At 41.2% G+C, this 21,648-nt stretch overlaps 1 protein-coding gene across 6 annotated transcripts in view; it reads left to right on the forward strand.

Annotated features, from left to right (window-relative positions):
• The window catches only part of ROCK2 (Rho associated coiled-coil containing protein kinase 2), a 167,470-nt gene extending 146,736 nt beyond the window's left edge, over positions 1-20,734 (forward strand). For 2 of the 6 annotated variants that reach the window (XM_030555423.1, XM_030555427.1), the window contains 2 exons: positions 17,332-17,431; positions 19,269-20,734. In XM_030555423.1, coding sequence (XP_030411283.1) covers positions 17,332-17,419 — 88 coding nt within the window. In that variant the 3' untranslated portion in view covers positions 17,420-17,431; positions 19,269-20,734. Of the gene's footprint in view, positions 1-15,180; positions 15,250-17,331; positions 17,432-19,009; positions 19,061-19,268 lie in introns of those variants that run through there. The other 4 variants (XR_003999485.1, XM_030555424.1, XM_030555425.1 and 1 more) reach the window with 4 other exon arrangements.
• The last annotated feature ends 914 nt before the right edge of the window (positions 20,735-21,648 follow it).

The following is a 21,648-nucleotide window of genomic DNA, read 5'->3' on the forward strand; positions in this document are numbered from 1 at the left end:
GCTCAGGAGTCAAAGCTAAGACTTCCAAGTCTAAGGAGAAGGCTTCTCATGAGTGCAAGTGGCTTCTCACAAGCATAGAAACAAATCTTTTCCCAAAGCTTCCCTGAAGACAAGAGATCCCTCTCTGTCTGCATTCTTCAAAGTTGGGAGAGTCTTTGTGCATGGGTTCTGAAGATTTAGACCTAAGTAAACCACCTCAGCAGGAGGAAGTGGTGCAGAGGAGCATGGATACGTCAGTTCTGGTATTGGTTCCAATGTGTAAACTGAAAGACAGACATCCCTTCGACATCCAAGCAGTGGACAAAGCAGACGGCTGCCACACAATGTTATAAGAGAGCATTGCGCAACTTTAAACTTCTAATGTTCTTTAGTTGATCTGCAACAAAACAACGTTTACTGGGACGACTTCAAGTGTGGAGTTACTGTACTAATTTTTCTTTCACTGATGTTCTAGCCTCTTTCTGTTGGTCTTCTTATTTCTATCACAGGCACACAGATTAATCATGTACACATGATTTCTCTCTCTATCCCATCTACCTTTGACGGTGATGGAGAAGTCTGTTAGTTTCAGATCATAGGAGCTACCTGCTGAAATCCAGTGTAGAGGCAGGAAAAGCCATATTTCCTTCTATCTTAGTTTTTAATCCCGAATGCACTAAAGATAAATTTACTCCAAAAGCAAAACAATAAACTGATCTCATTTTTAATATCCTTTTAGGTTAGTTCTAAAGGTACTTACTACTTTGCTATCCAATAGCTTATTAGAATCACAGTCTAATTAGCAGTTTTCCTGGACTAAAAATGCTTCAGCAGTACAGTTACTTTTTTGAAGATGAGATTCCACTCCGCCCCAACCTTCTAGAAATGAAACTTCATATATTTATATTGTGTGATTTAGAACTTCAGCTATACCAAAATATTGAAAGCCTTAGTGGGAAAGTGCAGGCAACTTACTGCCTGTCTGGTATTTCTACTGAAAACCCAGTTCTTACACTTAATATTTTGTGTGTGTTGAGCTGGGCTGCAGGAAAATGTAGGTAAGTTACATGTTTAAGAGAAGCTATTCCTGGAGAGAAGGGATAGTTCAGTGGTTTGAGCATTGGCCTGCTAAACCCAGGGTTGTGAGTTCAATCCTTGGGGCCATTTAGGGATCTGGGGCAAAAATCTGTCTGGGGATTGGTCCTGCTTTGAGCACGATTTGGACTAGATGACCTTCTGAGGCCCCTTCCAACCCTGATATTCTATGATTGGTATCTTTCCATTTACTTCACTGGGATTTGGGTCAGGCCCTACATATATTCCCAGTTAAAAAAAATGTTTAAAATTGAGTTAAAGTTTGAGGTGATATAGAGTAATTTAAGAGTAAAAAACATTAGAGAGATGTTGCAATTATCACAAAACCAAGTATTACACATGCAAAATTCAGAGTCAAGGTTACACTTTAAAGGAATCCAGGTATTTTAAAGTACGGAAATACATAGTTCAGGGCCACAAACCACCTTAACTTCTCTACCCTTTAGTGATGCCATGCAATAACAATACACTTACTATACTTCTAATGTCCATAATCCTCTTGCTTGTTAGTAAATGCTACAGAACACTAAGGAGGGCCTGCACTGTTCAAACTGGACCCTTTCCTTATCTCAGATATGTGTTATCATCTATGTAATTTGTAAAATCAGCAGCTGAGCAAGCATACAGAACTGCAAGAATCTGCCTTAAGAAGATAGCTAGTGATATGTGAATATATAACTAAAATTGGCCCCGTAGTATTTTGGAATGTGATGAGACAACAGAGTATAATTGTTTAATTTAACCCTTTGAATTTTAGGACTGAATGGTAGATCTAAATTAATTAATTAAATCAGCCACAGACTGATTTTCCCTCTGTGATATACCAGTTTTAAATTATCTCAAATTTCAGACCTAATCAGATTATAGGTTAATTTTAATACAATTCAATTTTTAATGCCATTTTTCACTAGCATAAGAACAGCCATGCTGAGTCAGACCAAAGGTCCATCTAGACCAGTATCCTTTCTTCCGACAGTGGCCAATGTCAGGTGCCCCAGAGAGAATGAACAGAACAGATAATCAGCAAGTGATCCAACCCTCTGTTGCCCATTCCCAGCTTCTGGCAAACAGTGTCTAGGGACACCATCCCTGCCCATCCTGGCTAATAGCTATTGATGGATCTATCCTCCATGAATTTATCGAGTTATTTTTTGAACCCTGTTATAGTCTTGGCCTTCACAACATCCTCTGGCAAGGAGTTCCACAGGCTGACTCTGTTCTGTGAAAAAATACTTCCTTTCATTTATTTTAAATGTGCTGCCTATTAATTTCATTTGGTGGCCCCTAGTTCTTGTGTTATGAGAAGGAGTAAATAAGACTTCCTTATTTACTTTCTCCATACCTGTCATGATTTTGTAGACCTCTGTCATATCCCCCTTAGTCAGCTCTTTTCCAAGCTGAAAAGTCCCCGTTTTATTAATCTCTCCTCATACAGCAGCTGTTCCATACCCCTAATAATTTTTGTTTCCCTTTTCTGAACCTTTTCCAAGTCCAATATATCTTTTTTTAGATGGGGCAACCACATCTGCACGCAGTAGTCAAGATGTGGGCGTACCATGGATTTAAACAGAGGCAATATGATATTTCCTGCCTTATTATCTATCCCTTTCTTAATGATTCCCAATGTTCTGTTCGCTTTTTTGACCGCCACTGCACATTGAGTGGATATTTTCAGAGAACTATCCACAATGATTCCAAGATCTTTCTTGAGGGGTAACAGCTAATTTAGACCCCATCATTTTATATGTATAGTTGGGATTATGTTTTCCCATATGCATTACTTTGCATTTATCAACACTGAATTTCATCTTCCAATTTTTTGCCCATTCACCCGGTTTTGAGAGATCCTTTTATCGCTCTTCTCAGTCTGCCTGGGACTTAACTATCTTGAGTATCATCTGCAAATTTTGCCACCTCACAGTTTACACCTTTTTCCAGATCATTTATGAATATGTGAAATAGGACTAGGCCCAGTACAGACCCCTAGGAGACACCACTATTTAACTCTGTCCATTCTGAAAACTGACCATTTATTCCTACGCCTTGTTTCCTACATTTAACCAGTTACCAATCCATGAGAGAACCTTCCTTCTCATCCCATGACTGCTTACTTTGCTTAAGAGCCTTTGGTGAGGGACCTTGTCAAAGGCTTTCTGAAAATCTAAATACACTACATCCACTGTATCCTCTTTGTCCACATGCTTGTTGACCACTTCAAAGAATTCTAGTAGATTGGTGAGGCTTGATTTCCCTTTACAAAAACAATGTTGACTATTCCCCCAACAAATTATGTTCATCTATGTGTCCAACAATTTTGTTCTTTACTATAGTTTCAACCAGTTTGCCTGGTACTGAAGTCAGGCTTCCTGGCCTGTAATTGCCAGGATTTCCTCTGGAGCCCTTTTTAAAAATTGGCATCACATTAGCTATCATCCAGTGACATCTCAATCTGGGACAATTCCTCAGTTTTGTCACCTAAAAATAATGGCTTGGATCTGGGAATCTCTCTCACATCCTCAACCATGAAGACTGATGCAAAGAATTCATTTAGTTTCTCCTCAATGCCTTATTGTCCTTGAGTGCTCCTTTATCATCTCGATTGTCCAGTGGCCCCACGGCTTCTGATGTACTTAAAAAAAAATTTTTGCTACTACTTTTTGCATCTTTGGCTAGCTGTTCTTCAGATTCTTTTTTGGCCTTCCTAATTACATTTTTATGCTTCATTTGCCAGAGTTTATGCTCCTTTCTATTTTTCTCATTAGGATTTAACTTCCACTTTTTAAAGGATGCCTTTTTGCCTCTCACTGCTTCTTTTACTTTGTTGTTTAGCCACGGTGGTTCCTTTTTTGGTTCTCTTACTATGTTTTTTAATGTGGGGTATACATTTAAGTTGAGCCTCTATTATAGTGTCTTTAAACAGTTTCCATGCAGCTTGCAGGAATTTCACTTTTGGTGTTGTACCTTTTCATTTCAGTTTAACTAACCTCCTCATTTTTATGTAGTGCTCCTTTCTGAAATTAAATGCTACAATGTAGGGTCGTTGTGATGTTTTCACTGCCACAGGGATGTTAAATTTAATTATATTATTGTCACTATTACTAAGCGGTCCAGCTATGTTCACCTCTTGGACCTGATCCTGTTCTGCACTTAGGAATAAATCAAGAATTGTCTCTCCTCTTGTGTGTTCCAGGACTAGCTACTCCAAGAAGAAGTCATTTAAGGTGTCAAGAAACTTTATCTTTGCATCCTGTCCTGAGGTGACATGTACCCAGTCATATGGGGATAGTTGAAATCCCCCCATATTATTGAGTTTTTTTATTTTTATAGCCTCTCTAATCTCCCTGAGTGTTTCATAGTCACTAGCACCATCCTGGTCAGGTGGTCGGTAATCTATCCCTACTGCTATATACTTATTATTAGAGCATGGAATTACTATCCATAGAGATTCTGTGGTACAGTTTGGTTCATTTAAGGTTTTTACTTCATTTGATTCTACTCTTTCTTTCACATATAGTGCCACTCCCCCACCAGCACGAACTGTTCTGTCCTTCCGATGTACTTTATACCCTGGTATTACTTTTCAGAGGGTATTACTGTGTCCCATTGATTATCCTCATTCCGCCAAGTGTCTGTGATACCTATTATGTCAATATCCTCATTTAATACAAGGCACCAATCTTATTATTTAGACTTCTAGCATTGGTATATAAGCACTTTAAAAACTTGTGACTGTTTAGCTGCCTGCCATTAGATGATGTAATTGAATGGGACTTTTTTTCATTTGATGTTTCTCATCAGATCTTACCTGTATTTTATCATTTTCCATCCTCTCTCTTTATTAGGACAGGAGATCTCCATTTATAGATCCTCCCCTAAAGGATGTCCGAACCACATGCTCCTCTGCACCTGTCGGCTTTCCCCCAGCCCTTAATTTAAAAACTGTTTTACAACCTTTTTAATGTTAAGTGCCAGCAATCTGGTTCCATTTTGGTTTAGGTGGAGCCGATCCTTCCTGTATAGGCTCCCCTTTTCCCAAACGTTTCCCGAGTTTCTAATAAAGCTGTACCCCTCCTCCCTACACCATCGTCTCATCCATGCTTTGAGACTCTCCAGTTCTGCCTGTCTGACTGGCCATGCGCGTGGAACTGGAAGCATTTCAGAGAATGTTACTATGGAGGTCATGGACTTCAGTCTCTTACCTAGCAGCCCCAATTTGGCCTCTAGGACCTCTCTCCTATCCTTCCCTATGTCATTGGTACCTACATGTACCATGACTATTGGCTCCTACCCAGCACTACACATAAGCCTATCTAGATGTCTCATGTGAAGGTTGCAGATCTCTCCAAACAGGCAAGTCACTGTGTGGTTCTCTGGGTCATCACAGCTGAATAATTCTGATGTATTTTTGACCTGTACTAACAAAGGTGTTTGTTTCTCTGAAAACCACAGCTCCCATTAACACAGACTGTCCTCTGATAGGATGTAGTGGAATGAGAGCTACCCTATCTGATTGGGTTATACACCCATATTCATTCTCTTCAGCTTTACATTACTGATATGCAAATTATATTCTGAGAAAAAGCTTCTGGAACTTACTTGTATATAATACTGTACAAGAAACCCCTGTGTTAATAGAACATTAAGATTGAATAGAACGTTGAAAGTTTAAAATAAAACACTAAAGTCAGGAAATATAAAAGTTACAGTTGAATGTTAACTCTTAACTCTGCCCTTTTTTGTGTATGCACCTCACTGATCTTTATATACAGATCACATTGTATTTCTGAAAGACAATTTTATTTTACAATCCTAGATAACTATGTGTAACATCTTGTAGCCCTATTGTATGGGATTCTCTCTGCTGTCCATTATTTATAGGAAAAGTTCACATTAAATTTTACTTGTATAACATGGGAGAAAAAAATCATGATTTATGCCCATATACAGCAAGTGGATTTGTTACAGAGACATTGATACATGTAAAAAGAGAAGGGACAAAATTTGTTAAATCTTATAGTCCCCAAAAAACTTTTACGGTAATAGCCATCAGAGGATTAAACCTTGCCTGCTCTTGCAGTAACTGAGTTCCCCCACTCTTAACCAACTTGTTTCTTTCAAATGAATGGTCACTGACTTGCTTTTCAGTGCTTTGGCCGAGTGTGGTGCCAGGACCATTCTTGCACCCCAAAACAACAAAATCGTAACCATGGTAACAACTTGTAAATAATTTACTTTTGGATCCATCAGTGATGATACAAAAGGTAGGCTCCAGTAGTTCTATTTCAGAGTTAAATTTGTATTATTATTGCAAAGCCAGTCAAACTGTGTGAGTATATCAGCAAAATACATAGAGTACGTCAGTTGCCAACCATCCACTAAGGAATTATTCTAATAGAGAAAAGTCCTTGGAAGAATATCCTTTGCTAAAGCACTAGTTTTTCCAAAGTTGATGTCGGTAGGATTTTCATGTATTTATAATCAGTTGAGTATCTCTAGTAAAACATGTTTGTTAATGAATTTTCCTCCCATGTCCTTAAAGCTAACAGTTAGAAAACTATGCCCCAAAAACCCTTCACTAAACCTGAACATTTTAGTAGCCTTCTGATGGTCATGTCTAGTCCATATTTGCCCAATTTATTAAACTGATATTGACTATGTTGAAGTGAACATCAAGCTTTATTGACATGAGAAGTAAATATTGACACAGGTGAAGCTTAAAACAATATATAATTTGAGTGGCAATAAATCTGGATGTTCATCCCAGGAAGACTTTCTTACATTCTGGCATACTTTCAGAATATCTAGAATGCTTTCCATTGTAGTCATGAAATAAATTCCATGGTATTTAAATTTACATTCTAACTGGTAGACAAAGTTAGAAGTTAAAAAAAAAAAAAAATTCATCCTGAACCAATCAGGCAGTAGAAGTTTGTAATCAGATTGAATCATGAATCCTGCCAGTACTGTCTTCTGACTGTTCAGGAGCAAAGCAGGATGCACTTATGTGCATATTAATTGTAGTCTAGTTGAGCAATCACTTGCAGAAGAATGTTAAGTCAATTCCAAGTAGGTGTGTGCGTGCTGCTTGCACAATCATCAGAAAGTTTTCCCCTAGCGGTACCCATCGGGTTGGCTGTGGAGCCCCCTGAAGTGGCGCCCTTATGGTGGTGAATATAGGTCTCTGCTGATCCGCCGCCTCTTCAGTTCCTTCTTACCACCAGTGACGGTCGTTGGAGCTACTTTGTTCTCTTGCCTCGGGCAAGCTCTTCTCCTAGCGAACAGTTGTTCTTGTATTGTATATAGTTATACTTAGTGTAGGTTTTCTAGTGTTTTAGTTAGTTAGTTCGCAGATAAGTTTCTGTTGGGGGTTCTCTCTCCCCCCACTCCCCATTTTCTTACTCCCCTCTGGGGACCAGGGTATGCCTCGGTCTCAAGGCTTCAAACCCTGCCGGTCTTGCCAGAAGCCTGTGCCTGGAGGAGATCTTCATGACTCATGCTTAAAGTGCTTGAGAGAAGCCCACCAGACCAACAAGTGCAAGCTCTGCAGGAGCTTCTGCCCAAGGGCTAATAAGGAGAGAGACTTTAGACTTAAGCTCCTCCTTATGGAGTTGGCTCTCTGTCCCTAGCCAGCTCAGACCACATCGGGATCCATGCCCAGCACTTCAGTAAGGGAGGCCGTGGTGCCAGTGAAGAACTCTGGGTCCAGAGACCCGCAGCACCAGCACTCTCTGGCACTGAAGACAAGTTTGGCGACTGCTTGGCACCGATCTCACTCGCAAGTGCTGCATAAGAAATGGAGAAGAGCCAAAAAGGAACGCTCGCCAACTGTCTGAGCAGTGGAACATGAGGATGCCTGCAAAGTGCGTCCAACGTTGGGACACTCAGCTCCTGCTCAGGGACAGCCGGTACCATTGATTCCGGCTGCCCAGGGGGAACCGTTGAGTCCAGTCCCGTTGAACTCCCCATGATGAGAGAGCCAAATTGGGGAGTTGGACATGCTGTCCACTCCTGACATGTTTGAGACTGCCAGGGACCTCAGAGAGAGCACTCCCCGGAGCTGTCAGAGCCAAAATACTGGCAGCTCCAGCACGGCACAGGGGGGCTAGACTATCCAAGGGCAAACGGGCCATGCTATGGCACCGGTCGTCCTCACCTTGACACCAATCACCAGCACCATCCCTCATGGCACTGCAGTGGAGACTGAGATCAGACTTGTCCTCAGAGTCGGAGCTGAAGTCAGATGTTTCCAGATGCTGCGGGCACCAGTCTCGTCACTCCAGGCATAACAAGATGCAGCAACGTCCGATGATGCCTTGGCCACCATAGTGGAAGGCACCTGCTCAGTGGACGTTTTGAACCCCATGGGCATATCATCAAGCCCCAGGTCCCTTTCAGTTGCCTTGGACAGATGGGGACTTCCATCTGCTTCCATGGTGAGGGAACCTCCAAGGGATTACAAGCCCAGCACCTGGGCCAGCACTGGACCCAGCACCAATTTGCATCCGGTACCGCATCTGCCACTGCACAGGATGCTCCTGCACAGGAGGACCTCTGTGAGTTGGAAGGTCAGGAGGACCCCGTGCCTATGAGGGCTTCTTCATCCTCCTCCCTGGACGAGGTACTAGTGAGCTCATCTGTCTCCTTACCGGCTTTGGACAATAGAGCCCACCAGGAACTGCTCAGAAGAGTAGCCCAAAATCTGGGCCTGCAAACAGAGGCAGCGTCAGAAGAAATGGACCCTACACTGGACATTCTGACGCCAGAAGGTCTTTCCAGCATGGCCTTGCCATGGACCAAGACCATCCACACTACTACCAAGTCCCTCTGGCACACTCCCGCTTCCATTTTTCCCGCAGCTAAAGGGCTGGAAAGGAAGTACTTTGTACCTTCTAAGGGGGGTTGAATAACTTTTCACCCACTCTCAGCTGGGTCTACTGGTCGTGTATGCAGCCAATGCAAAAGAAAGGCAGGGTCACTGGGGCCCCAGTCCAAACTTTAAAGAGGCAAAGAAGCTGGACCTCTTTGGAGCGGGGGGCTCCAGCTTTGAATTGCCAATCAGCAGGCAATTCTTAGCTGCTACAGTTTTAACTCTTGGAATTCCCTGTCCAACTTTAAGGAGCTACTTCCATCTGACTACCACTCTGATTTTGGGGCGGCTCTGGAGGAAGGCAGGACTATTGCAAGGACTTCCTTGCAGGCTGCATTAGACTCTGCAGACTCGACCACCTGTACAATGTCCACGGCCATTGTCATGTGGTACAGCTTGTAGCTACAAGTCTCGGGCCCAACCCTGGTGGTCCAACAGACTATCCAGGACCTGCCATTCAATGGTGCAGGTCTCTTCGCTGAGCAGACAAACTCTAGGCTCCATAGCTTCAAGGACTCTAGAGCAATCTTAAAGTCTTTGGGGCTTCATATGCCAGCCCCACGAAGAGAGCATTTTAAGCCTCAGCCCCCGCCTTGCTTCTACCTCTCTCAGCTGAGGCAAGACTATAACAGGAGACGGGGTAGAAATGGAGGACCATGTAACCCTGGTGCACATGACATTCCTCAGGCTCGGTCTCATTCTAAATGTGGAAAAGTCTACTATAACCCCTACACAGAGGAATAGAGTTCATCGGAGCCCTCCTGGACTCGACCCAGGCCAGGGTTTTTCTCCTCGAAGCTCGTTTCCTCACAGTGAGCGCTGTCATAGAGGATCTTGAGAGATTTCCCCACTATGATGGCACAAACTTGTCTGAAGTTGCTCGGGGATATGACTGCCTGCATGGATGTGGTACAGTGTGCCAGGCTGTGGCCATATCCTCTTCAGGCATGGCTAGCCCAAGTTTACAGGCCAAACCAAGACCACGTAGACAGACTGGTCCCTTTTACTCCTAGGGTTCTTGAATCTTTCCAAGGGTGGCTCAACCCACAAGTGGTATGTGCAGGAATGCCCTTCTCCATGCCTCAGCTGTCGCTGTCTCCAGTCACAGATGCGTCGGCGATGGGATGGGGGGGGTGCACCTGGGTGAACACAGGACACAAGGCCTCTGGTCCCAGGCAGAACTTTCGCTGCACATCAACGTCAGGGGGCTGCGGGCGGTTCTCCTCTCTTGCCAGATGTTTCAAATCAATCTACAGGGTAGATGTGTATCTGTACTGACAGAAAATACCACAGCAATGTTTTATATAAACAGACAGGGTGGTGCTCGCTCCTCTACCCTGTGCCAGGAAGCCCTCAAGCTGTGGACTTGATACAGTTGGAGGCCTCGTACCAGCATGGCCATGTCAGCACCCGTTCACCATGCTGCTGGACCTGTCATTGGATACACCCATGACTTTGCCCTTGGTTCCAGACTTGATCACACAGGACCATAGCCGCCACCTCCAGCACCCCAACCTACAGTCTCTCCATCGCATAGCATGGAAACTCCATGGCTGACTCCTCCAGAACTTACCTGCTCAGACTTGGTTAGGGAGGGTCTCCACAGCAGCAGGAAGCTTTGCACTCATGCCACTTATCTGGCAAAGTATAAGAGATTTTTCATTTGGTCCCTCCATAAAGGTTGTAGTCTGTTGCAGTCTTTGATTCCCTTTATCTTGGACTACTTGCTTTACCTGAAGCAACAGGGGCTGGCAGTTTCGTCAGTAGAGATGCATGTGGCAGAAATCTCGGCTTTCCATCCAAGCTCAACGGGACGCTCAATGTTTGCTAACCCTGTGGTGGGCCATTTCCTCAAGGGGCTGGATGGACTGTACCCCCAGGTAAAACAACCGATCCCTCCATGGGGTCTTAACCTGGTGCTCTCAAGGCTCATGTGCCCTCCATTTGAGCCCCTAGCAACGTGGTTGTTGCTCTACCTGTCTTGGGAAGTGGCATTCCTAGTGACTATAACATCAGTCAGAGGGGTGTCTGAGCTCAAGGCTTTGATGTCCGAGCTCCCTTATACCTTATAAGGACAAGGTACAATTGCAGCCGCACCCAGCTTTCCTCCCAAAGGTAGTTTTGCAATTTTACATGAATCAGGACATCTTTCTGCCAGTGTTCTATCCTAAGCCATTCCCTGGATGTTGACAGGCTTTGCCTTTTACATCGAGCGAACAAAGCCATTTAGGGAGTCGGCGCAGCTCTTCATCGCTATTGCCAAAAGAATGAAGGGTCTCCCTGTTTTGTCTCAGATAATCTCTTCTTCTGTCATGGCCTACATCAGAATGTGCTATGACCTAGCAAAGATTCCAGCCCCAGCATTGACAGCACACTCCACAAGAGCACAAGCTTCATCTGCAGCATTCCTGGTGCAGGTCCCCATTCAGGACATCTGCAGGGCGGAGACATGGTTGTCTGTTCACCCTTTTATGTCGCACTACACCATCACTCAGCAGGCTAGAGATGATGCTGTGTTTGGTGGAGCCATGCTACAATCAGCAGCTTGGTGAACTCCGACCCCTCCTCTGGGGTACTGCTTGGGAGTCACCTACTTGGAATTGACATGAGCAATCACTCGAAGAAAAAAATAGTTACCTACCTTTCATAACTGTTGAGCAACACATCTCGAAGAACATGTCCATTCCAAGGCCCACCTGCCTCTCCTCTGTCCGAGTATCTGGCAAGAAGGAACTGAAGAGGCAGCGGGTCAGCAGGGACCTATATTCATAGACTCTAGGACTGGAAGGGACCTCGAGAGGTCATCGAGTCCAGTCCCCTGCCCTCATGGCAGGACCAAATACTGTCTAGACCATCCCTGATAGACATTTATCTAACCTACTCTTAAATATCTCCAGAGATGGAGATTCCACAACTTCCCTAGGCAATCTGTTCCAGTATTTAACTACCCTGACAGTTAGGAACTTTTTCCTAATGTCCAACCTAAATCTCCCTTGCTGCAGTTTAAGCCCATTGCTTCTTATTCTATCATTGGAGGCTAAGGTGAAAAAGTTTTCTCCCTCCTCCTGATGACACCCTTTTAGATACCTGAAAACTGCTATCATGTCCCCTCTCAGTCTTCTCTTTTCCAAACTAAACAAACCCAATTCCTTCAGCCTTCCTTCATAGGTCATGTTCTCAAGACCTTTAATCATTCTTGTTGCTCTTCTCTGGACCCTCTCCAATTTCTCCACATCTTTCTTGAAATGCGGTGCCCAGAACTGGACACAATACTCCAGTTGAGGCCTAACCAGCGCAGAGTAAAGCGGAAGAATGACTTCTCGTGTCTTGTTTACAACACACCTGTTAATGCATCCCAGAATCATGTTTGCTTTTTTTGCAACAGTATCACACTGTTGACTCATATTAAGCTTGTGGTCCACTATGACCCCTAGATCTCTTTCTGCCATACTCCTTCCTAGACAATCTCTTCCCATTCTGTATGTGTGAAACTGATTGTTCCTTCCTAAGTGGAGCACTTTGCATTTATCTTTATTGAACTTCATCCTGTTTACCTCAGACCATTTCTCCAATTTGTCCAGATCATTTTGAATTTTGACCCTGTCCTCCAGAGCAGTTGCAATCCCTCCCAGTTTGGTATCGTCCGCAAACTTAATAAGCGTACTTTCTATGCCAACATCTAAATCGTTGATGAAGATATTGAACAGAACCGGTCCCAAAACAGACCCCTGCGGAACCCCACTTGTTATACCTTTCCAGCAGGATTGGGAGCCATTAACAACTACTTTCTGAGTACGGTTATCCAGCCAGTTATGCACCCACCTTATAGTAGCCCCATCTAAATTGTACTTTCCTAGCTTATCTATAAGAATATCATGCAAAACTGTATCAAATGCCTTACTAAAGTCTAGGTATATCACATCCACCGCTTCTCCCTTATCCACAAGGCTCGTTATCCTATCAAAGAACGCTATCAGATTAGTTTGACATGATTTGTTCTTTACAAATCCATGCTGGCTATTCCCTATCACCTTACCACCTTCCAAGTGTTTGCAGATGATTTCTTTGATTACCTGCTCCATTATCTTCCCTGGCACAGAAGTTAAACTAACTGGTCTGTAGTTTCCTGGGTTGTTTTTATTTCCCTTTTTATAGATGGGCACTATATTTGCCCCCTTCCAGTCTTCTGGAATCTCCCCCGTCTCCCATGATTTCCCAAAGATAATAGCTAGAGGCTCAGATACCTCTTCCATTAACTCCTTGAGTATTCTAGGATGCATTCCATCAGGCCCTGGTGACTTGCAGGCATCTAACTTTTCTAAGTGATTTTTTACTTGCTCTTTTTTTATTTTCTCTTCTAAACCTACCCTCTTCCCGTAAGCATTCACTATACTAGACATTCCTTCAGACTTCTCAGTGAAGACCGAAACAAAGAAGTCATTAAGCATCTCTGCCATTTCCAAGTCTCCCGTTACTGTTTCCCCCTCCTCATTGAGCAGTGGGCCTACCCTGTCCTTAGTCTTCCTCTTGCTTCTAATGTATTGATAAAAAGTCTTCTTGTTTCCCTTTATTCCCATAGCTAGTTTGAGTTCATTTTGTGCCTTTGCTTTTCTAATCTTGCCTCTGCATTCCTGTGTTATTTGCCTATATTCATCCTTCGTGATCTGACCTAGTTTCCATTTTTTATATGACGCCTTTTTATTTTGTAGGTCACGCAAGATCTCAAGGGTAAGCCAAGGTGGTCTTTTGCCACATTTTTTATTTTTCCTAACCATCGGAATAACTTGCTTTTGGGCCCTTAATAGCGTCCCTTTGAAAAACTGCCAACTTTCCTCAGTTGTTTTTCCCCTCAGTCTTAATTCCCATGGGACCTTGCCTATCAGCTCTCTGAGCTTACCAAAATCCGCCTTCCTGAAATCCATTGTCTCTATTCTGCTGTACTCCCTTCTACCTTTCCTTAGAATTGCAAATTCTATGATTTCATGATCACTTTCACCCAAGCTTCCTTCTACTTTTAAATTCTCAACAAGTTCCTCCCTATTGGTTAAAATCAAGTCTAGAACAGCTTCCCCCCTAGTAGCTTTTTCAACTTTCTGAAATAAAAAGTTGTCTGCAATGCAGTCCAGGAACTTATTGGATAGTCTGTGCCCCGCGGTGTTATTTTCCCAACATATATCTGGATAGTTGAAGTCCCCCATCACCACCAAATCTTGGGCTTTGGATGATTTTGTTAGTTGTTTGAAAAAAGCCTCATCCACCTCTTCCGCCTGATTAGGTGGCCTGTAGTAGACTCCCAGCACGACATCACCTGTGTTTTTTACCCCTTTTAGCCTAACCCAGAGACTCTCCACCCTTCCGTCTCCTATGTCCATCTCCACCTCAGTCCAAGTGTGTACATTTTTAATATATAAGGCAACACCTCCTCCCTTTTTCCCCTGTCTATCCTTCCTGAGCAAACTATACCCATCCACACCAACATTCCAGTCGTGTGTATTATCCCACCAAGTTTCAGTAATGCCAATAATGTCATAGTTGTATTTATTTATTAGCACTTCCAGTTCTTCCTGCTTATTACCCATACTTCTTGCATTTGTATATAGGCATCTAAGATACTGGTTTGATCTTGCCTCCCAGCTTTGCCCTGACCCTCCTTCCTCTCTGCCATTATAGCCCGTGCTCCCTCCTGTTTCCAACCCATCTCCCAGGTCTTGTTCCCCACTTACCTGTGGGCTTTGCTCACCTGTCCCCGTCGAACCTAGTTTAAAGCCCTCCTTACTAGGTTAGCCAGTCTGTGCGCAAATAAGGCCTTTCCCTGCTTCGAAAGGTGAACGCCATCTGTTCCTAGCAGTCCTTCCTCAAATAGCATCCCGTGGTCGAGGAAGCCAAAGCCCTCTGGTATAAGAGTGCCACTCCAGCGGGCTCCACAGCCAACCTGATGGGTACCGCTAGGAGAAAACCTTCCAGTGATCATGCATGCGGTGCACACACACCTACTTGGAATTGACATGAGCAACACATCTCGAAGAACAACAGTAACAAAAGGTAGGTAACTGTTTTTTATTCCAGCCTGTATTACTGAGCTCTAAAGAAGCAAACCATAGACTTTGCATTGTCAACATCAATTTTCAGTTAAGATTTTCACGTATGTAACAGTCTACTTTCATCGTCATGATTTTTTTAACAAAATCTTCATGTAGCATAGTACATAACTTCTACATTTTATTACTAATTTTTTTTAGCTCTGGCCCTGTCCTTCGAATCATTCTTCACTGATTTTTTTCTATACTGTGTATTTTGCCATAGCAACAGTAAGTAATAGGGACCTGTGTCTCATCCTGTGAGCATGCTGACCATACTAACCATGAGAATTCACTTAAAATCTGTAAATGACAATATTTTGAAATATATATATTTATATATATATCAATCAATCACATTTGGTAATCTAGTTTTTGAAAAAAAAAACAAATTTATATAAGTATATGTATTTTCTGAATGACAGGCCCATATGTTAAACATATTTGTCATTTTTGGATTTTATATATTGCTTGTGTATTGCTGTTTTAAATCTTTCTCCTTCATAACCTGTATACACTGTTTCTGTATCCTAGTACAGATGTGTTTTTTTAAAAAAATTAAGTCTGGTGCTATTTTCACCTAAGGTAACTGCATAATTGCTCAAATTAATCCCTCGTGTAACTCTGACTTCAACAGAGCTGCACCAGGGATGAATTTGGCCAGAATATCAGAATTAAATATACTGTGGGAAATCTGAAGTATGTCAGAGTAACAACAAAAAAATGTATTCTGCGTATCTTTTTTTCTCTTACACATTTTATTCCTGCAGCTGCACTGTCGAGATTATGGCTTTTTGTTAATGTATTTAGTGTTGAATTATGTTGTAAAATCATGGGAGTTATAGATGGAAATGGCCTGAGAGGTCATCACATCCATCTTACTATAGCATGCTTCGTTGTCAAATCAATTCAGTTCAGTTTATTTTTGGTGTGTTTATCAGATAGTCAACACATTTTTTTGTGAATTAGTGTGAATGCTATGGCCAGTTTGTGTTTTGACGTGTGTTTCTGTAAAGGTTCTTACTGCAAGAGTTTACAATATGGAATGTATATTTTTCTTTTGTATTCTTCATTAAGAATGAGGATTCTTCCCTCATACGACTTGAATATCCTGATAGTTTCTTTTAAGTTTCTCACAGCTGTTCTTTTTAATAATTTAAAAGAAAGCAAACCATTTCCACATATACTATGTGTAGTTTCTGATTATCAGTTTCATTGAGACACTGAATCATGGCAAGAAAGATTAACCTTAGCTTCCCCACATAAATGACAACTTATTTTTTTCTTGATATCTAATATTTGCTATAAATAAGGTGCCACAAGTACTCCTGTTCTTATATCAGGAATGACAGCACTTACAGCTCATAGAATAAATAAATATCAAAACTTCAGTGAGAAATCATTTTTTGAAAGTTAAAGAAATTAAAAAAAACCTCAAAACCCATCATATTTAATACACATAAACTAATTAGAATAAATACATGCTTTATTTTAAACACTATGCCAGAGTGGATTCATTTACGCACTTATTTAGGTTAGTATTTTTCCTCCATCCTCGCTTTGTCATGTTTAAAGGCCTGAAGCAATATCCATTGAAGTCAATGGAAAGACCCCTATTGACTTTATTGGGCTTTCGATGAAGTCCTAAATGTTGGATGGTAAAATCTACATTAATTTATTTGGAAATCCAGACAGACCAATCCCTTTAGTGCTTTAGTATTAATTAATCTTGACTTGCATAAGATATCAGCTTTTTAGATGAGCTGAAACAATTGTTAGTGGCTCACATATTGTTTCATGGAAGGTTTAGCAGATGAGCATAAAATTGCAGCTCAGTCAAGAACTGCAACATCAAGACAAGATGGCAGTTAGCCCTTATGAAGCTTTAGAGTTTTGTTTTGTTTTAAATAACTTTATGAAATGTTACAAAAATAAGGGTTCCTGACTTTAGTCTGAAAGAGTCATATGAATTATTAAAATGGAATCTAGTGATTTATGTGTCAAATTTCCAGTGTATAAAATATACTAATCTACATGAGCATTAAATTCATCTAGTTGATTAAAACAGATTACACACACAGACACACATTTAGCATGGCCATGGACTATGTATAGAGAAATGAAAACTCTTGTTTAAAGATTAATCCTCATTTATAACCCACTTTTTGTTATTCCACGTCATGAAATGTTAAATCAGAAGACTGTGTACACAAAGCAATATTGTAATAGATAGTGATAATTTTAATAACATTGGACTTTAGAATATTTTAATAAAGAGTAGTCCATTTTAAACATCAAAACCTCCTATTGCAGATTGCTTGATTTGGCATTTAAAGGCTGGGATTGGTCATTTGATGATGTTGATGATATTGATGGTGATGACGATGTTTTTGATTTCTGAAGATGTAAAAGGGTAAATCAAAGTAGTGAGGAATGCATTGTTTGAATAGAGCATGCTCGTTGGGTTTTGTTTTTCAAAGCAGAAGTAGTATGAGAGATCTCATTTTTAATATTATGCATTCAAAAATGAGATTTCATTCAGTTTGGAAAAGATCAATTTTCAGAGGAGTCACTTTAACTAAAAATGTGTATTTGCCTTTTATGTATGTACGTTTAATTATAGTTTTCTGTTCAGAAATCATGTCTATCTGCCCCAGTTGAGTGGAAAAAGAGAGAACTGCTAGCGTCAAAGAATATACTTATAGGAGTGGTAGTACTGCTAGCCTGTACAAACAAACCATTTTTGAGATGTAAAAATAATTGTCACATTTTAAACTTTGACATACTGAAGATATGTCAGTTTGCAGTAAAAATGCCTTTTTAAAGTGTAAAGTGACTTGTCTATGTCTAGCAGACTTGAAACAAGAGCTTTGCATTGTGTATTTCCTACTAGTGCTATGAAATACAGATTTATGACTTGGCTTTGCTCTGTAGTGTTGTGCTTTTTGAATTTCTAACAATGCACTTGAAAAAATTCTAAGTAAAATTGCATTGCTAATGCACCGAGGAATTCCTTGAATGCTATTGTAAATATAAAGCAGTTCTGTTTATAATTAAGTAAAACTAGTTTAACTGAAAATGTTCTAATTAGTTTGCAAAGCTCCCCAAGCCCTACACCCCTCTTCCCTGCTTCCTGCCTCCATTGCTTCTTAACTATGGGGGGCGGGGTCACTGTATGTGGAGCTGCTGTCCCATCCATCCAACCCCCATGTGTCTGGACTTCCGTCCCCCATACCCAGACCCCCTTCTGAACCTCACATCCTCCCCCACACACACCTGGACTCCCCACCAAGTCCCATGCCCCTGAACCCAGACCACTCCCTGCTCATTGAAACTCCACCCCAATAAGCCCCACTCCCTGTGCAACTGGACCATCCCAATGAGCCATCCAGACCCCCACCCCACCAAGCTCCACTCCCTCAACACCTGGACCCCTTGATGAGCCCCCTACAACCAGACCCCTTCCCCCCCCACGAGTGCCAGACTCCCTCTGCCAAGCCCCAGCTACCTTCATCTGGACCCCTCCTGCAGAGTCCCATTGTCCCTGCACTTGAAACCCCTCTCCCCAATGAGCCCCTATGTATTCAGATTGTACCTAGACCCCACCTTTGAGCCATGTTCACCCACATTGCCCCACACAGAATCCTCTCAACCCCAGGCTTGGATCCCCTCACACTAAGCCCCTCCACACTTGAATCCTGCTGGTCTGAACCTGCTTGCCCACACCCAGTGTGCCAGGCGTGGCGGGGCAGGGCTCCAAGGTGTTTCTGGAGCAGTTCCAGCCCTTGCGCTGTGTCATGGTCAGGTGCAGCCTCTCCGCTGAGGATGTGCCCTGGCGGGGGAGGGGAGCTGCAGGGCGACCTCCCACTTCCATGCAGCCTGTGGCCTGTGCTCTCAGCTGCCATGCTGAAGCATCCACAATTATTTATTGACAAATAACATTTGCAGAATTTTAAAATATTTTGCACAGAATTTGTATTTTTTGGCACAGAATTCCCTCAGGAGAATGCTCAACTAAATGGATTATTAGTATCAGTAAAAGGTAATTGTCTTAATCTCAGAATAAGTTTGAAATTGTGGTGCATAGGATACAGTGGGTTTAAATAACATAATGCTATTTAGTGCAAATAAATAGCATTTGTTGCAAGTGTGCAGAAGTGCATATTTAAAATAAAAATCTGGAGCAAATTTCTCTTTTCAGAAGAGGAGGGTGCATTGCCTTTACTAACCAAACCTTTCTTCTTTTTCAGCTAACTGCCTTCTGTGAATGCAGTCACTATTCAAGGTGATAATTTTCTTCTCATTAAAACAAGACTGAAACATGATATCCCAAAATTTATTAAAATATATATATTTTCCTGAAAGACTGTGCTATATATATCAGAGGTTTACAATTTTTGCTGCAATATAAATTACTAATCTCTGAGGGGTTTTTTATAATTCCTTGGGGTAACTGATCAAATGAGGACTGTTGGTAATAGTATAAGAATACTTTAGGTAACCTTTTAGAGTCTTGTTCCAAAAAAGTTTATCTTGGCAAGACACACACACTACATTTCACAAAAGAACTGAGAAGAGTGAAAAGTAAAACTGAAGAAATCCATCCTTCAACTTTGATAGAGAGATGCCACCAGCATGCTTGCTGGAATTGAAGGCGGGAAAGATCCACCACAGTGGTATAGACTGCATCTTTAAGAAGTGACCATTATACTGTGTATATATATTGTACTGTAATACTGCAAAAGGGTTTTAAAAAAACTTTCCACTTTATTTTTTTATGCATATTAATCAGATACCATTACTTACTGCAGTTGCAACTATGCACTTGTGTAAAGCCATAATGTTGAAGTTAATATCTTTCATACATGTTTATCAAAAGCTGCATGTCATTGTTGAGCAGCTAGTATAATGAGATGTTTGAAGTACATACTCATTTCAATTATTTCATAATGGGCAGTCCTATTTTACCTATCTGAATGCCTTAATTTAATTTTTTCAAGGTCTATGCCCATTCTCTGTATTTAAGGAAAAATGAATGTTTACCAGCTCTTAGGATACAAATTTACTTTGTGGCAGAAAAAAATAGTGCACTATTTTTACACACAGTTATATCAATGTCAGCCTATTTTGAATGTATATTGATTGGGTTTTGGGTGGGAGGGAGTATTGGTTACAGAAACAATAACTGATAGTATTGAAACTAATATAACTTTCATGTGTACATGTAACTTTTCATCCAGTCCTTTTTACAAACCTCAGTATTAGTCATTGACTTTATATTACCCTTAAGTGCTATGAAACTTCATTTTGCCTTGTTTTGCATACTCTCCTAGATGTGTTTTTATTTCTGGAAAAAAAAAAGTCTGTGGCTGTTTTTACATTTTCACAGTACAATATCCAAGGACTGTCACAAACTTTAAAGAAAACTAAAACAGACTAGATGTATTTTAAATTTTTGAATCCAGTTCTCTAGCACATAGCCTAGGCATAGAAAAATATTTCAGTAGTGTGTTTTGAGAACCTATAGCTGGGAATAAAGGGCCTCAGAGGCACTTAATCTGATTTTTTTTTTTTTATCTTGGACTTGTACAAAATTATAATTTATGTGGGCTCATTCATGCTGTGTTCATAATTATCCCAGAAAATGCATGTTTTATACAACTACAGGATGCTATGTTATATTGACAGTAAAACAAAAAAAATATTTAGCCTCCTACTTGGTCTCCTTTTTTTATATATATATATTTATATATTGTGCGGTAGTGTGATAATTAAAAATATGATCTAACATTTCAAGGAAGGAAGACATTTCACTTGATCTTTCCTTTGGGAACAGTGTTGAGATGTTCAAAGGATAGGACCATGACTTGTATAACACTATCATGAAGAGTGGACTTAGGACCACAGAAGTATTGAAAATGAATATAGCTACATTGTATTAGCGATAATAAAATGTAACTGACCCAGTCTGCATTCAGTTTTATATTTATGCATTCTCAACCTAAAATGTTTGTGCATTCTTAAACTTAAAACTAAAATGTGTATATCATTTTAGTTAAAGTATTAGCCCAATGCACAGTAAAAGCTGTGTATCCTTTCCCTGCTTGTTGTGATTTACTGAAATAAAGCATATTTTAGGTAATGCATATTTGCGTACAAAACAAAAATTTTGAAATGTATACAGTAAAACGGTTTCCATTCACTGAAAGCATAAATATTTTATATAAAAGATTTTGTTACATTGTGGGAAGTTCTATCCTGTTCTGAATTGGAGAATATATATAAAATAAACTATCTGAGTAAGGTAAAATAGTTCCTGATGTTGACAAAGCTGGTAATTAATTGAAATATTTATATATAAAAGGCAGCAATTGTCATGATCATGTGAAAATGAAATCTGTCATTTAAGGGGAAAGTGTAAAGAAATCTGTCTAAGACCGGAAGGAGGTCCCTGGCAGCACAACTCCCATGACAACATGCCAAGCAAGACCTAGGAGCTGCTTGAGGCCAGAGCCACTGTGGTGTCTCCATGTGGATGGCCTTGACCTCCCAAGAATCCCTAGGGATCTGCCAAGTTTGGAGTGGCTTTTCTGTGGAAGGAACACCACCCCACTCCAAGCATCCTGTTAC

Source organism: Gopherus evgoodei, chromosome 3 (genome assembly GCF_007399415.2).
Source record: "Gopherus evgoodei ecotype Sinaloan lineage chromosome 3, rGopEvg1_v1.p, whole genome shotgun sequence".
Classification (NCBI taxonomy): domain Eukaryota; kingdom Metazoa; phylum Chordata; order Testudines; family Testudinidae; genus Gopherus; species Gopherus evgoodei.